General features: G+C 37.8%; 1 protein-coding gene across 1 annotated transcript in view; it reads left to right on the top strand.

The window, feature by feature from the left end:
• Positions 1-7,346: 7,346 nt before the first annotated feature.
• WDR43 (WD repeat domain 43) overlaps positions 7,347-15,876 on the top strand; it is a 35,145-nt gene continuing 26,615 nt past the window's right edge. The window contains exons 1-2 of the mRNA XM_039887496.1: positions 7,347-7,615; positions 13,894-14,031. Coding sequence (XP_039743430.1) covers positions 7,391-7,615; positions 13,894-14,031 — 363 coding nt within the window. The 5' untranslated portion in view covers positions 7,347-7,390. The remainder of the gene's footprint in view (positions 7,616-13,893; positions 14,032-15,876) is intronic.

Here is a 15,876-nt window from a genome sequence, read left to right as displayed (position 1 = left end):
TTAATCCAATATGACTGGTGTCCTTATAAAAAGAGGAGATTTGGCACAGGTGGAAGACCACCATCTACAAGCCCAAGGAGGGAGGCCTCAGAAGAAGCCAGACCTGCGCACACCTTAATGTTGGACATCTAGCTTCTGGAACTGTGAGAAATTTTTATTATTTAAGCACCCCCTTGAAAAAGAGGATTAACTATTTTCTGATTCTTTTTTATTGGACCTCTTTAAAAATCATTTATTCCCAAGTTTTGGCACCTTCCAAAAAGTTAAAAATAATTTACTCCTGAAAACAAAACACATATCACTGACCTGTTTGCTTAATATTAATTCAGTTGGCAGTAAGTGTTAGAAATAAGTGTTCCCATTTTATACATAAGAAAACTGACCCAGGGAGATTCAATGATTTGGGCAGTATCCCATAGCTGACAAGTGGCATGACAGGGTTTCTCATCTAGGTCAGTCTGGTTCATCAGTCCATGCTCTTTGTACTGTAATACCCCTTCTCAAAGACCAGTCAACAGTATAATTGAATTAAAGTCAAAATATGTTCAAAAGGCTGTGAATTCAGTTAAAATTGGATAAAATAAGTCTTAACATTTTTGAAGGCTTAAATGAATACTTCTCTAATCTATGCCTTCTAATACATCAGCCTCCAATAAACTCCATCGTCAGGATTTTTCACTTTTAATCCTAAACATGAATAAAGAAACTGCTCTCCCTGACCCCATCTGCATGTTTCACTTTTGGTTTTGATTTGTTTTTTAAGAAAAGTTCTTATGACCAGTCTTCTTATTATCATTGCCAAATATGGGTCTGAGTTGGAAACTTCTAGATCCTAAGCCTTTCAATCGTTTTAAAATTTATTATTCCTACTTTATTGTCTCAAATACTATTAAATGATATTTGGCTGTTATTTCAGAAGGAGTTGAAAAGAAAAAGGTATATAGATAAAAATATGGGAAATATTTACATGTGTTTGCTTTCTGAGATAAACCGTGAACAGTGGATGGCATGGCTTTCCTTCTATTGTTTGAATAACAGACACAAAGTTATAAGTATTTTGTCCTATTGAAATACATTAATACATTGTGAAACATGTTCATGATCTTTCAGAGCATTTAAACTCTGAAAAATACAGCGCTATGTGTGTCTTTCTATTTCTGGCCATACTTTTTTTCTGTGTTCTCTATGAAACTGTTAACCTGCACTCTGAAACTATTCTCTGAAAATATAAGGCATCATCAACTTAGCATTTTTATGTTACAAAACCAGAAAGACACTGTCATCTAGTGGCATTTAGTCAAGCAATTACTTTAAAGTCTGAATAGCTGTCAAGGAATACTATGACTGATGACCGATATTTAAAAATCTCCAATCAAACTAGACAATTAGTTCTAGTTCCAAAAATGTTCTCAAGCTCTATGCACATGCTTTTCCCCTTTATTTTGTATAGCTTTCCTTCAGGTATCAACCTCACATACCATCAGAATGGTGGCGTATAACAACTCTGAAAGACAGGGAGAAGTGCCTGTCCTCTGTGCTCTGGTGTGTACTGTCTTTAGATCTATCATGACATGTCATACTGTATGGAAGTTGCTGTTTATTGTTTCCCAAGTGAAAGGATAAGATTGTTGAGAGGACTCTGGTTTATTTTTATAATTCCAATGTTTGTGATTGGGGCACAATATGCCCTCAGTAAATATTTGTTGAAATAGAAGAATGAAGAAAGTAGGAAATGATAAAAATAGCAGCCCTGATACCTGGGTCCCTATACTAGATAATTCAACATGTAAATGGTCTGAGTATATTTAATAGTTGTATATTTTGTTTTGTATCTCTACATGTATTTAGCTTTTATTAGAACTGTTGAAGTTCACAGATGAGTTTTTACTGACTTTCAGTGACATATAAAAGTATCTAAGTCTGAGACTATAACTGCTTTTCTCTTGCTTTTTCATCTTCTCCCCCAGTTGCTGCTGAACTTGAATCTGGATCTTGTAGAACTTCTCTAGAATTTACTGTTGTGTTACTAGAAGTTGAATTTTAAAAATTTCTCAAATATGTGTACAGGTTTTAAAGAAAAATTGCATGATATTTAGAATTAGAGGATCTTCTTACTTATCATCCAACACCACTCACTAAACACCTTTTTTTGTCGTTGTTCCTAAATTAGAGGATATTATGCAGGATGATCCGGAATCGGTTTGCTAGGGCATTCTGAGCCATCATTTTAGAAAGTCAAGAATTGGTCAGTCCTCCTGGAGAAGATCGTAGGTCTTCTTTCTTCCTCCTCAGAGCCTTTCTTTTGGAGAATGGACTGACTCTCACCTCCATCCCCACCACCCTGCTGCTGCTCAAGGTTCAGTGCTAGTCTGGTCCTTTGAGAACAGCCACACTGGGCCCTTCCTTTCTGTCCTCCATCTCTTTGTCAGGTGCCACCAACTCAACCTGCAGAACTCAATAACCATTCCTCTGATTTTAAAGTTAATTGTGAAACATTTAAGTTTTGTGTTTATGTTCTCTGTTTTTTATGAATACACATAATCAAATTCCGCTAAACTTAAAACCTTTTTAAAACTTAAATCTTTGGACTTATCTATACATCTATACATTCCTCATTCATTAATTTATTTACTTTGCATAATTGGGTCCTAGCCAGACAAATCTCACCTCCAGAAGACTCCCCTGAACAACCAAGACAAACACTGTTCTAATCTTTTTACTATACATTGATTTTTAGTTTTTGTAAAATTGTAGTCATACTCTAATCTTTCCCTTACATGGAATCTTTGTATTGTATATTATGAATGAGCATAAACAGAGTGAAACCTTAGCAAGTCTATGTACAAGTGTCACTGTTGTGAGCTTTCATACTATAAGAAATCCTGCTTAATTAAATGACTCTTGTTTGTGTTCTATAAATCCAAACAATTTGGTGAGGTTGTATATTAGTTAAAATACAGTTTGTCTGTAAGTGAAAGTAGGAAATTCAGGGCTAAGATGACTCCTGGAAGTGTCAGCTACTCCTGGGTGTGGTCTCCATTCCAAAGTTTATCGTAGAGTTCCATATGGCCGCTCAAGTTCCAGCCATTACATCCCAATTCTAGTTAGTAAAAAGGAGGAACAGGGAAGAAGGTCATGGCCTCTTTCCTTAAAAATACTTCTCTAAAAATGCATATATCACTTCTGCTTACATTTCATTGACCAGGGCTTAATCACATGGCCAAATCTACATTCAAGGGAAGCTGAGAAATTAGTTTTTATTACAGCTGAACATAAGCTGAGCAAAACTGAAATTCTATTAATATTGAAGAAGGGAGAAATGGATTTGGAAGCAATTAGCATTTTCTCACACAAGAACATGCTAGGTAATTTAGACAATACCCATTTAATTCATGTGTGGTATTCTTAAAACTTGTAAAAACGGATATTTACAATCTTTTAAATAGTGGTGGTATTCTCATGTAACAAACTTTAAAATTAAAATTACTGTAGCGTTGTCTAGCAACTGTGAGCAAATATGAATTGACAAATCTAGCAGCACTGACTATTGAAAACAAATATGTGAAGGTCAATTTTGCTGAAGTTATTGATAAATGTGCAGAAGTTAAAGGCTAGAAAAACAAAGCTAATGTTATTCTTCAATACTTTGACAGACCCAATATATGATATAAGCTCCCCCTTTTTAAAAATGTTTAATGTAATTAAAGATATAAATCCATAACTTCCTTTTGTACTATATCACATAATTTATCTTTTTTAACTGGCAGGATTATATGTGTAAAGTTTAATAAAAGAAATATCAGTGTGTTTCTTTTATGGCCATTATTATTTGTTTCATTTCATGTTACTAAAAATAATTTCATCATATGGGGGTTTCTTTTGTTTTTGTTTTTGTTTTTTTTTTTAATCTACTCTAGGTATGCCTCTGGAATAACTGACTCTGTAACAGATTGTTTAATTATTTTATTATTTTAAATGATAGAAATCATTATGGCAGTAACTTAGACTTGGATTGTCTAGATGGGCACTGTTTGAAGTTGGGGATCAAGGGAGGCTTTTTTTGGTAACTCTTATGTTGATATAATTTCAGAACTTGCACACGGGTCTCCTATACCCATTACTCATATTCACCAACTGTTTACACATTTACCCTTTGCTTTTTCATTCTCTCCTACTCCCTTTCTGTCTCTTCCCATGCACACAACACGTACACACACCCTCTCATTTTAAGGATTATTTTTTTGTACTGGCCCATAGTTATATGGCCTCAAACTGTTGCAAAGAAGATTGGAAAATGTTGTTTTTATTCTGGAAAGTCATATGCCCAGGTAAATAATTGCCCCCAAGGCACCCAGAAGTTAGAGGAGATGAGGCAGATCCAGGAGAGAATACTGAGAAGAGCAGCCACAGAAGTGAGAGGAAGCCAGGAGGGTGTGATATCGTGGAAGATAAGCATGCTAATGACAAGATGAGGATTTAGGACGGACACATATATAGCTGTGTGGAGGTTACTAGTGGCCTCGATAAGAGTTTTGGTATAGTGGTGGGTGGGCATGAAAGTTCCACTGGAGGAGAGAAATTGAGAAAATTAGATTACCTTTTTTTTTGAATTTTGTTTTAAAGGAAAGAAAAGATTGGGACGGTAACTGGAGGGAAAGTATTGTCAAGAGAATTTATTTTTTAAGAAGGGAGAAATAATAGTATGTTGATGAGAAAGATTAAGCTGAGAAGTAAAAAACTGATGCTGGTAGAGAGAGAGACTTTGTGGAATAATACCCCTGAATGGGCAAGAGAGGGTGGGATCTAGAACTTATGTGAAGGGTGGCCTTTGCCGGGAGCATGGATGATTCATCTGTAGTACCAAGAGAAATGGAGCAGCGGTAGGTAGTCTGTGATACTGGGAGCTTGTGGAAGTTCTCTGTAATTGCTTCTATTTTCTCAAGAAATAGGAAGCAAAGTTATCCACTGAGAAGATGAAGGAGGAGATTCAAGGTAATAGAATATATGAATTCATGTTTAAGAGAGTGGAAGAGTAAATGGACTAGGGAACAATTGATAATAACCTGGCAGCGTTGACTTCCCATGTGAAGTTTGTGATCATGAATTTAAAGTGGATAAGAGTCATAATAGAGGGACTATGGCTTTTCTCTAGTCACTTTTAGCCACTTTTGGGTGAAGAATTAAATTTTACCAGGCTTGCAGTTTTACCAAGGAAAGACTATGATGTGGGAAAGAGGTTAGTGAGTTGAGGGTTAATGAGAGTTTATGATAAATTAGAAGAGCAGCCATCAGGGAGGGGTGAGGGCTGGTGAAAAGATTGTAGGATCAGTGAACTGATGGTCCAGTGTGGTAGATGGATTGGCTGGAGCCCGGGAAGCTAGAGAGAGCAAGGTGGAAAGGAGTTGGTGGGCAGAGAGTGGTATGCGGAAATTAAGATTATGGAGGTAGGACAGTTATTGCAATGATAAGGTATGGAACATGCCATGGGAGTGAGTGGCTGGTATAAGGAAGAGGCCAAGATCACTGAAGGGGGGGCAGGGCATCCAGAAATGATATGTTTGGGTATAGGAGGGTCATCTTTGTAAACCCTACATAATCTCATTGGATCAGGTCACCTGTGCCCAAAGATGACTTAGGTTGTAAATCCAACTCCTCATTTACTGCCCAGTTCTTTAACTCAGTGTTCTTAGGAGAAAAAAATGGAGATGGCGATCGTTTTACATCCTAGAGCTATTGGGAAGACTAAGTGAATTCATACATGAAGCACTTAGAACAGTATCTGCCATATAGTAAGTACACAACAAGCTTTCATTTTTGTTTACATATTTGACTAACAAATCTATTACTCTGGCTCAGACCTTTCTTCATACAGACTCATGAATGCTCTTTTATAACAAAAATCTTTGAAATGACGATTCTGCACCTCTCATTTCCCCTTTTCTCCTCTATTTACAAGTTTTTCCCTCCTATTAAAAATACTTTTAAAAAGTTACTAATGAACTTGATCTTGCCCAGTCCACTGGTCAATTTTCATTCTTCATCTTAAAGCATTTGACATGACTTTGATCATTCTTGCTTCTAAAATCCTTATAAAAATTTGTTTCCAGGGCATCTTATCCTCCTGGGCTTTCATTCTGCCTCACCATTACCGCTTCTTAATCTCCTTTGCCGGATCCTCTGCCTCTTCCTGACCTCTAAGGGCTGGCACAGTTTGGAGCTGTTTTCTTCTCTGACTATACTTATACCCAACATGATTTGACCAGTCCCACAGTTTGAAATAACACCTGTATGCTAGTGCATCCAAATTTACATCTCTAACTGTGATCTTCCCGTATATCCAACTTTCTACAGATAACTCTGTTTGGATGTCTGATAGGCACATCGTACTTAACTGTCCAAAACAGAACTCTTGATTTCCACTCCACCCAAAACTGTTTTCCCAATTCAGCTAATGGTATCACCATTCACTTATTTGCCCAGGCCTTAGTCATCCTTCACTCATATCTTTTTCTCACAATCAATCCATTTAGCAAGTCCTGTTGCCTATAACTTCAGATTGTATCTTCTCACTTTTTCTGCTTTCATGAAAGTCTGACCCATCATTGTCCTTCTATCTTGTCCATCTGCTTTCATTCTTGCCTCTCTATAGTCTCCATCCAGATTCCAGGAGGCCTTTCAAAAATGTAGATCAGTTTATGTCATCCCAAATAACCTAAATGCAAATCTTACCTTGGCACTTCCTAGCTGTAAAAGCTTCAGAGTCTCCGCGTAGCCTTGAAGGTAGTGTTTATTTCATCTTTCCTTCTAGGCAATAAGTTCTGTGTGGGATGAACGGTACCTGACATTTCTTGAATCAGAATGCAGAGATTTGGCGAAATATTATGGAGACAATAAAATTTGTCTATTTCATGTAGTAACATGGATAATAGGAAATCGCTGCTCCCAACATTACTTTTACATCATTATACCTGAATAAATTGTTATGTGTGTACGCGATATAGACTGGAGGTGCATAGGCAAAAATGGAAACAGTTGTTACAATCATGCAGTTATAAGTAAAAATTTCTTTTTAACATTTGTCCAATCATGCCATTAAAAAGAAAGCAAACTCAAACCTTTTCCTTCTTCCCTTTTTAAAGGAATGGACCCTGCCCCGCAGTGTACAATCAAGTTACCCCATATGCCCTGTCTCCCACCAGTACAAGTTAACTTTGGGCCCAGCAGGCTACCGTCCACAGGGTGGACCCGCCCAACGCAGTCTTGCGTCGTGAAGAGCCACTCCTTCGGCAATCTGCGCTCTCTCCGCCCCACTTCCTCCCTCTAGGCCCCGCCCCGCGCCGGTGCGCCTGCGCACAGGCGAACACGTGGCTGCCGCGGAGCCAGAGCAGCAATGGCGGCAGGCGGCGGCGTAGTTGCCGACCCCCTGTCTCCCGCGGGGGTTCCCTGCGCCTTCTCCCCGCAGAGCCAGGCCTACTTCGCTTTGGCGTCTGCCGACGGTCACCTGCGAGTGTGGGAGACAGCAAACAACCGGCTGCACCAAGAATATGTGCCTTCAGCACACCTCAGCGGTACCTGCACCTGCCTGGCCTGGGCGCCAGCTCGGCTGCAGGCCAAGGTAAAGCGAGAGGGACGGCAAGGGGCGGGTATCCGCCCAGGCTTGGCCTCGGCGTCCCCCAGACCCGACGGCGCGTGGCCCGACCTCGCGCGTGGCCCTCGGAGGCCCGGGGCGAGGAGGCACGGAGTGCGGCGGCGGCGCGTAGTGGGCCCATGCTGCCAGCCTCGTGCGCGGCCTGTCCACAGGGCAGCGAGAGCGTGCTCGGGCCAAACAGACTGGTGGTGGACCGGAGTCGTATCAGCGGGCTCTATGTGGTGTTTGCTCGGCGCCCCGCTTTTGCTGGTGCCGCCATGTTCGCCGAGGCCCGGGTCCCCCAGGGACAGCTACCTTCTGCTGGGCTTTGCTCATGCGCTCTTCAGAACCGTGGCTTTTGACAGAACCCCACTTTGGGGCTACACTACTCTTCTACCCCTTAACCCCTCACCGGCTTTGCCCTGGGTGATTGGGATCAACAAGTCTTGCTCCCTTGCTTCCGGACACCCCCACCCCCCACTCTTGGGTGCAGGCTCACCACGTGTTGTCTTCCACGTCCAGGACGTGGGACTCTATAAATTCTCGAATTTCCCAGGCTCATTTCCATTCTCAGCCTTTTGAACTTTTTGGTTTTTTAAACATCTGCCTCGACTCCTCTTTATACATCCTTTTCCCACCCAAGTCTGAAGTCTGCGTTAGGGTATGGTGGTAAAGTGAAGTAGTGGTTTAACTTAATAAATGAGTCTCGGTGAAGTTTGTCTTTAGATGGGGCACTGCCGAGTTTGGGAAGGCATTTTTCACTGTTAGGGGTTCATTTCAGGTAAGATAACGTTTACTGTTGAGTTGCTCATACATCTCTAACTTACACACACGTGGGAACTGCATTAAGCTATACTGCCTACGTTTGAATCGAGGCTTAGCTTCTAAATAGTAATTTTACCTCTAGTTCCCCATTTGTAAAATGGGATAGTAGTGCCCACCTCATAAAGTGGCCGTGAAGGTTAACGTTTAATAATGAATGCATAAAGCATTTGAAATAATTCTTGGTGCTTAAGTGGTACAAGTTTTACTAGTATCTTGTATTTGCAGGGTTAGCCTTGCAAGATAAAGACCAAATTTTTGTCATGTTTGGGAAGAAGAAACTGAGGCTCTAAAAAATTAAGCAACTTACAAAAATTTGAAAATGAGACCTGGACTAGAACTCAGGTATCGAGAGCTCAGTTCTCAATTATCTGCAACAAATTGTTGATATTAGCCTGGCAAATTTTTTTTGCCCACTTTGCTTTTCTCTTGACCTACAATTACATTGTATGCCTCAGGAATAAAACTTTTGCCTAGGCTTAAATTTTTCGTTAAAAGTCATCGTTTAGGATCATATGTAACACTCTAATACAATAGAAAAATATCTGGACTTCGTTTCATAACCAGGACTCACCTCCAACTTGCTTTTGTCACTTTGAGCAAGTTACTTTAATTGGGGGAGCCTCATTGAAAAATGAGAGTAGGGCTACATTAAAAAAATATATTATTACAGGTTTCTGTATCCTTTTACTTGAATGCTCTCATTTTAGCCACACAACTCAGTGAAATGCCCTGAAATTATTACATTTTTAAAAACTGAGGATCAGAACTAGGAAAGTTTAAATGACTTTAACAAAGCTTTAATAACTGATAAAGTAATTGTGATGCTCTGATTCCTGGTTCAGAGTTTCATTACTTTACACTGAAACCTTAGACCTTGAATTGCAGAATTGAGAGCTGGGAGGAATGTAGAAACATCCAGAACTCATCATCTTGGTGATGTATCTTTTTAGAGCATCAGTTTTGCTTGAAAATTAGTGGGAGAAGCAGTTTTCTTGTATTAAAACTTGCATACATACTATGGTGTAAACCGAAAAGGTCGTGTGATTTTTAAAGACAGAAAATGAAGAGTGATTTGTGGCAACTGCTTCCACCTCTGTTCCTGGGTCCCTGGGTTAGGATCTTTGCCACTTAAATTTTAACATGTTCTCATCTTAAATTCATTTATTTTACATCTGTGAGGCTGAAAGTATGAGGCATGAAAAGGGTTATTCTGAAGCACATGTTCTGGCATCTTGTTATGATCTTTGGTACTCAAATTTGGAATGGAGATGATGCCACCCATCTTTCAGGGTCCTCAGAGGATTAAAGGAGGCAGTTTATATGACTGTCGTAGTATGGCCTGACATGTAGTGAATGCTCAGTAAATGTTAGTTATTATTACTGAATGAATCAGTGAGTATTCCACATGGGCTCATTTTATCATTTACTGCTACATTCCTCAATATAAATCATTATGTAAGAGTATCTTGCATCTGGTTCAGTAATTGGCAGTTTGCCACCCTGGGACAAAGTTTGGTGACATTATCAATGGAGCAGAATGAGTTGGTGTTCTTTTTCTTAGATAACAGGAGTTAAAGTAGTAGTCCATAAATGCTTAGAAAAGTTAGGTTGCTACTTCTTGTTTTTGGTCACATGATGATTATAATACTTTAGGTTTATGACAAAATAGTTTTTAGAGGTTTTCATAGATATTACATAGATGAGCTTTCCATTTGGTTGATGGAGCCTGGGGGAAAAGGACCTCTAATGATGACAAAGTACAAGGAGACAGATTGATGGACTGTAGATGGATGCTATTTTTTGAGCTCCTCAGGTTTGTGTGTAAACTGAACCTGAGATGCTGTATGTTCAGCCAAAGCCACATTTAAGTGGCTTGAGCCACTTAGGAACGGAACTTGCCATTTCAGACCTCCCTTAAATCTCTCAAATTTTGCTCCTTTTCCTTCTCTAACTGCCAGAGAGCCCTGGAGAAACAGACCTTCTCACTATTGGCTACCAAAGTAAATGTGTTTATACTGCTTTACTGTCACTGCAAAGCACACCCACACAGTTCAGTGCTTGTTAAATGAAGCACATGGAATTTCAGACATTGGACAGGGCAAGCACCGTAGCACTTAGGATGTTTCTAGGAAAAATCTGAGCTGAGTATCTTCACTCCCATCCCTTAGAAATGTAGCACAATTTAGTTGTGTCCCTGTACAGTGCTGTCTTAGGTCTTTCCAGTATTTAAACTTCAAAAGAAGATAAAGTTTGCAGATTAGATCCTGTTGGCAGATATAGAAGTTCCTGCGTATTAGAATTTAATTTTTTTAATGTAAATACTGTATGTAATTATATATAAAATACATGCATTTTGTTTACTGTGAATCCATGAAACATTTGCCAAGAAATGGCATGGAAGACTAATTGTAGAATGAAACTTCAAACTTTGGCATAATTTTTAATGTCTAGAGGTCCCTGTTTTTCAAAAATAGGTTTTGATCCATTAGTGGATTGTGAAATAGATTTAGTGGATTGTGACGGCTTTAAAAAATGAATAGACAATATCAGAGTCTATTTTGCATAGCAAAGGATAAGTTTTTTGGTGAAACTTGTTTCAGTTATGTATATATATGTTCTTATTAGTGTGTATAGTGGCTCTCCATGTAAACTGTTTTCTTACTCTGGAATCTCAGTGTAAAAAGTCATTGCTTAGTTGGTCAAATTCGGACTTCTCATTATTTGGATGTATGGTTTTCTCTGTCTCTTCGCATTTGTACTACACTTTGCTTTTATAAATCATGCACATGTGCCATTCAGGACTCACTCAGCCTTCTTATTGCCTTTTGGATCAAATGCTGATAAGCTTTCTTCAGACTGGTATTGCTTAGCTCAGTCACACTTTCATATTGGGAAAGACTAGTCTAAATAAAAAGTCTCATCCTCTTAGTCTTCATTCCTGGTATCTTCAGGAACTCAGATTTTCTAATCACAAATATATGAACTAAAATTTTTAGCCTACCTGTTCCAGTACTTTATATGGTTACATGTACAATTAATGTGCACATGATATAGCACTAGGCATATTAGAGGAAACAAGATGGTGTGACTAAAACAAAAAAGAAAGACAATTTAGATATACTGTGACTGTAGTGCAAAGCAGAGCATGAGTTGTGCTTTAAGAGTAAGAGGAGATTTTGTGGAGAAATGATATTTGAGGCAATCTTGAAGCATGAATAGATTTTTAACCAAGTGAAAATTGAGTTTAGTTAGGAAGAGGCCCACCCCTCCCAAGTGCAGGGAAACGCAAAGGCAAAACGGGAAAGCGTGTTGTGATTAGGAAGTGTAATGTAAGGATGGGATTGGAAATAAGGCTGGAAAAGGAAAAGGTGAGTTGAAGCAAATGTGGATGCTTTTGAATGCCAGAGAGTTGTTATATGTTGATTTACTCTTTGGGGGAACCATTGAAGTTTTTATCACAGAAATAACAGGTTCATATTCAAAATGCCAATCAAGATCCATCATAATCTGTAATCAGTAGTACTGAACTCTTGGTTTCACAAATATTTAATAATGGGGTAATAGTTAAAATATTAGAGTTCACTAAAAGGTACATTGGTTATATAAACTTCAGGTTCGGTTGATGTATCACCTGTTTGGACATGCTCATCCTACTGAATGGGAAGTTTTTTTTAAAAAAAAAAAGATCATCTAACTCAAAACATGAGTCATTAGTTGAGATTAGTTAACTGGATTATTATTTAGATTTAGTTCAGTGATCTGCAAAATAGGACATAGATTCTCTGGATACTCCTCCCACTTGTTGACTGCTTGCTTCTCCCCAAAATAGAGATTTTGCTGATAGGGAAGTTAGGGCATTGAATATGGTAATATTTAATTTCTAAAAAAATTTTTTTTTTAATGCAAATTCAAATCTTCAGAAAAATGTACTGTACATATTTGGACCAGCCTGCGTTTCACATGTTAGAAACCTCAATGTAGATAATTCTAATTAAATTTGGGGAAACCAAAAGTAGAAGACATAATTTCTAGAGTCTTCTAGAGTTTTTTGATTAGGTAGTAGTAGGTTGGTATACTTTCCTCATTGTCCTTGCCTGAAATAGGTATTTGTGTTCATAACCTTATGCAGAAACCACATTTGCCTTCTGGGATCAAAGGTGGCTTTAGAAATTCATTTAATTCAATCTGGGATCTAGGACATGACTTGTGCTAAAGTTTCAATGTTTCAAGCAAATTAAATGTTACTGATGAGATTATTAGTCTGTTTTATTCTTTGCCTTTTAATTGTAACTTTGGTTTTATTAATGTAGATACATTTTTCATGACTTGCAAAATGCATTATTTTTTCTGTGTATAAAAAGTTACTTTATTTTTTGTTAACCTTTTTTTGTTATTGTTGACCTAAATGTATCCAGTGAATCAAATTCTTCAAATATAACATCTCTGTAAGATAGTTTTAAAGGGGGGAAAATAGAAAATGTTTTATAAATCTGTGCCTTGATATTCCTTATGCACTAGTAACATCACAGTTTTCATTGGTGGTTTTTGGATTGGGCAGATTTTTATGTATCCTGAACTTTTTTTTTAAGCTGTAGAACAAAGATCTTGCACTATTGCGAAAATATTCTCTTTTCTATGGTACCGATATGTTTTACACTAAAAGAACAGATTCTTAGAGCTTCTTTATGCTAAAATTTAGGCTGGTGAGCTTTAATTTAAAAAACCACAAACATGGAAGAGAAGTTGCGAAATTATAATTTTTCACCATTATAAACTGATGTAATACTTTGAAATTGTCATCACTCATTGTCTCTTTGGTGGACAGACAGGAGCTGTTAGTATTATTTTTGAGAGAAATCCAAAAAGTCTTGTGGCATTCGACATTAGATTGAAACTTGTACGTTTTAAGTCATTGGAATCACCAGACAACATGGAACTTTCAGACTAGCTGTTGATCAGATACTGGAGCAACTTCTCTAGTGTGTGCTCTGTGCTACCCTACCAGTTACAACTATTTTTTGACTCAAATTGAAGTAAATGCATATTTATGAATATAAAAAACATTTGACCCTTTTCCTGAAAACAAAGCTGGGATGCAAGGCAAGATTAAAGGAAAATGTGGAAGCGTTGGCTGCTTGGGTATGGAGCTATCTCTGGGAGTGGAGACTTTGCTTGGACCTGTTAAGAGAATACTGAGAGCATACCAAGTTGTCCTATTTGACATCTTCCTTCCAGAGATAGGAAGATGAGAATTATGAGCTCTTTTTTTCCAAAGTACTGAGAAAGAAATTTGAGAGTGAATCCCACCTTCACTTTTTTTTTTAAGTGTCTCTTAGCAACCACATTTCATTTGTGGGCTATTGGGCATTTGCATTGATGCATTAATGATGTTTCAGTATTTGAAATAAAAAATAAAACATTATTTTTTCTTTCTTTTTTAGGAAAGTCCCCAAAGGAAAAAAAGGAAATCAGAACCTATAGGAACGAGTAACCAAACTGACTTGTTGGCTCTTGGTACAGCAGTTGGTAGCATTTTATTATACAGTACAGTAAAAGGAGAATTACACAGTAAATTAATAGTAAGTATATGTGTGTGCGTTTTATATAAAAGATGTAACGGGAAACTGCTTTATTAGAGATTAATTAAAAATAACTGTTCAGGATATGCTATAGAATCTGCACTCCAGAAGCATTTTTCTACCCCTTCCACATTTAAAATTCTGAACAATAATAATTTGGCAATAGCTATGATAGATAACAGTCCTTATTATAGATCAGAATATGAAGACTTGTTGACTAGACTGAAAATAAGAAAGGTAAAAAGAGTTCTAGGTATCACAGAAAGCAAGTGTAGGAAGGAGTTCACCAGGTCTTTGAAATTTCAAAGGTCTTGAAATTCAGACCTTTGAGGAGCAGATGTTGCGCTTAGTGCTGCTGTCTCTTGCTCAGGAGTTGGCTTCACGGGCCTGGGTTCTAGAACTCTGAGGAGGGGGCTCTAGCCGACTGCTGGTGTCTCTGAAGGGAAGTGATGAGACCGGTTCTCCCAAGTGCTAGAAAAATTGCATTTGGCTGCTGCTAAAAAGATTGCCACTGCTGCGGTGAAGAAGCAGTGGGGTGATGGGGACTGGGAGACAGGAAGGAATAAGTCCTTTGTTTCTCCTCCAGACTTGTCTCTCTCTGTAAGCCCCTATTGGAGCCTACTGGTGATGATTTAGCTGAATTGTGGTTTGCAGGAGCAGGGAAGTGATGGTTTGGTTCTGTAAGACAGTAACTTAACTGCCATAATTTGTTTCAGACAATATCTATTGCAACATATATCTGGTGTTCGCTGAACTCATATCTGTATAGGAATGCTTTCTGTATCTGAATAAAACAAAATGTTTTCTCTTTTAAGTAACATCTACTCATAGATAATTTCTAACTACATAATGTTGAAAAGGGAAATAATTTATACCTAAATGTACTGTGGAAAGATCCTCTGTTTAATATATTGTATATTTCTTTGTTTTATGCATATGTTTAAAAAATACATTTGGGTTCTGTCCATTTACTTTGTATCCTAATATTTTTCATAAAATTACAACATAAGCAATTTTCATATTTTTCAAGAACTAGTTATAAATATTTTAAATGACTGCCTAATACCCCACTAAATTGGATAGTTCCTGGTGATTTAACTATTACTGACCATTTAGGTGGTTTCTGATTTTTTTGGTTGTAGTTATTACAATTTTAATGTGGATTCCCAGAATTACTAACCTGTAATTAATGAGTCAAAGGGTTTGAATTTTAAGGCTTTTTATACATGGTATAAAAATACTTTCTGGAAGTTTTCCTGATTTGTACTTATATCAGCGATGGAAGAATGGTACCTGTATTTCAATAGCATTATTGCCACCGTTGAATATTCTAGATAAAACACCAATAACACTAACAAAAAACCCAACTGATTAGATAAGTAAAAATATTTATCTACTTTTTAATCATTAAAAATGTTACTCATTTTAATAGTAAAGATTATAAAAATAATGTACAACAAAAAAAATTAAAGCATTCAGAGGTATATAAAACAAGAAGGGAATCTCCCTTTATACCTCCCTCCTCTCCAAGTTGAGTGTGGTCCTCAGGTGGACTCTTCCCTCACTGTAGTTAGAAGCCCATCTTTTGATTTGGTCATTCTTTTGTGATCATCAGTTACCTAGCATCCTGTGCATTGTGGTAGCTGCTTTACTCAGTTACTGTGACTGCAGACATGTTGCTGATGGAGCTTCGAACTTCTTTTTAGTTCATTTTGATACTTCACAGGATTATACATGTCTTTAACAGGGAATGAGTTTATTAAAAAAAAGAACCGAAAGGGTCAGGGTTAGGAGTGTTGGGGTGGGTGGTGAAGTAGAAAGGGACCAGACTTTGTAACTAGTCTT

The sequence above is a fragment of the Pteropus medius genome, unplaced genomic scaffold (assembly GCF_902729225.1).
Source record: "Pteropus medius unplaced genomic scaffold, Ma_sr-lr_union100, whole genome shotgun sequence".
Classification (NCBI taxonomy): Eukaryota; Metazoa; Chordata; class Mammalia; order Chiroptera; family Pteropodidae; genus Pteropus; species Pteropus medius.
The sequence above is the reverse complement of the archived record's forward strand: the minus strand, read 5'-3'. Positions and strand labels throughout refer to the sequence as shown.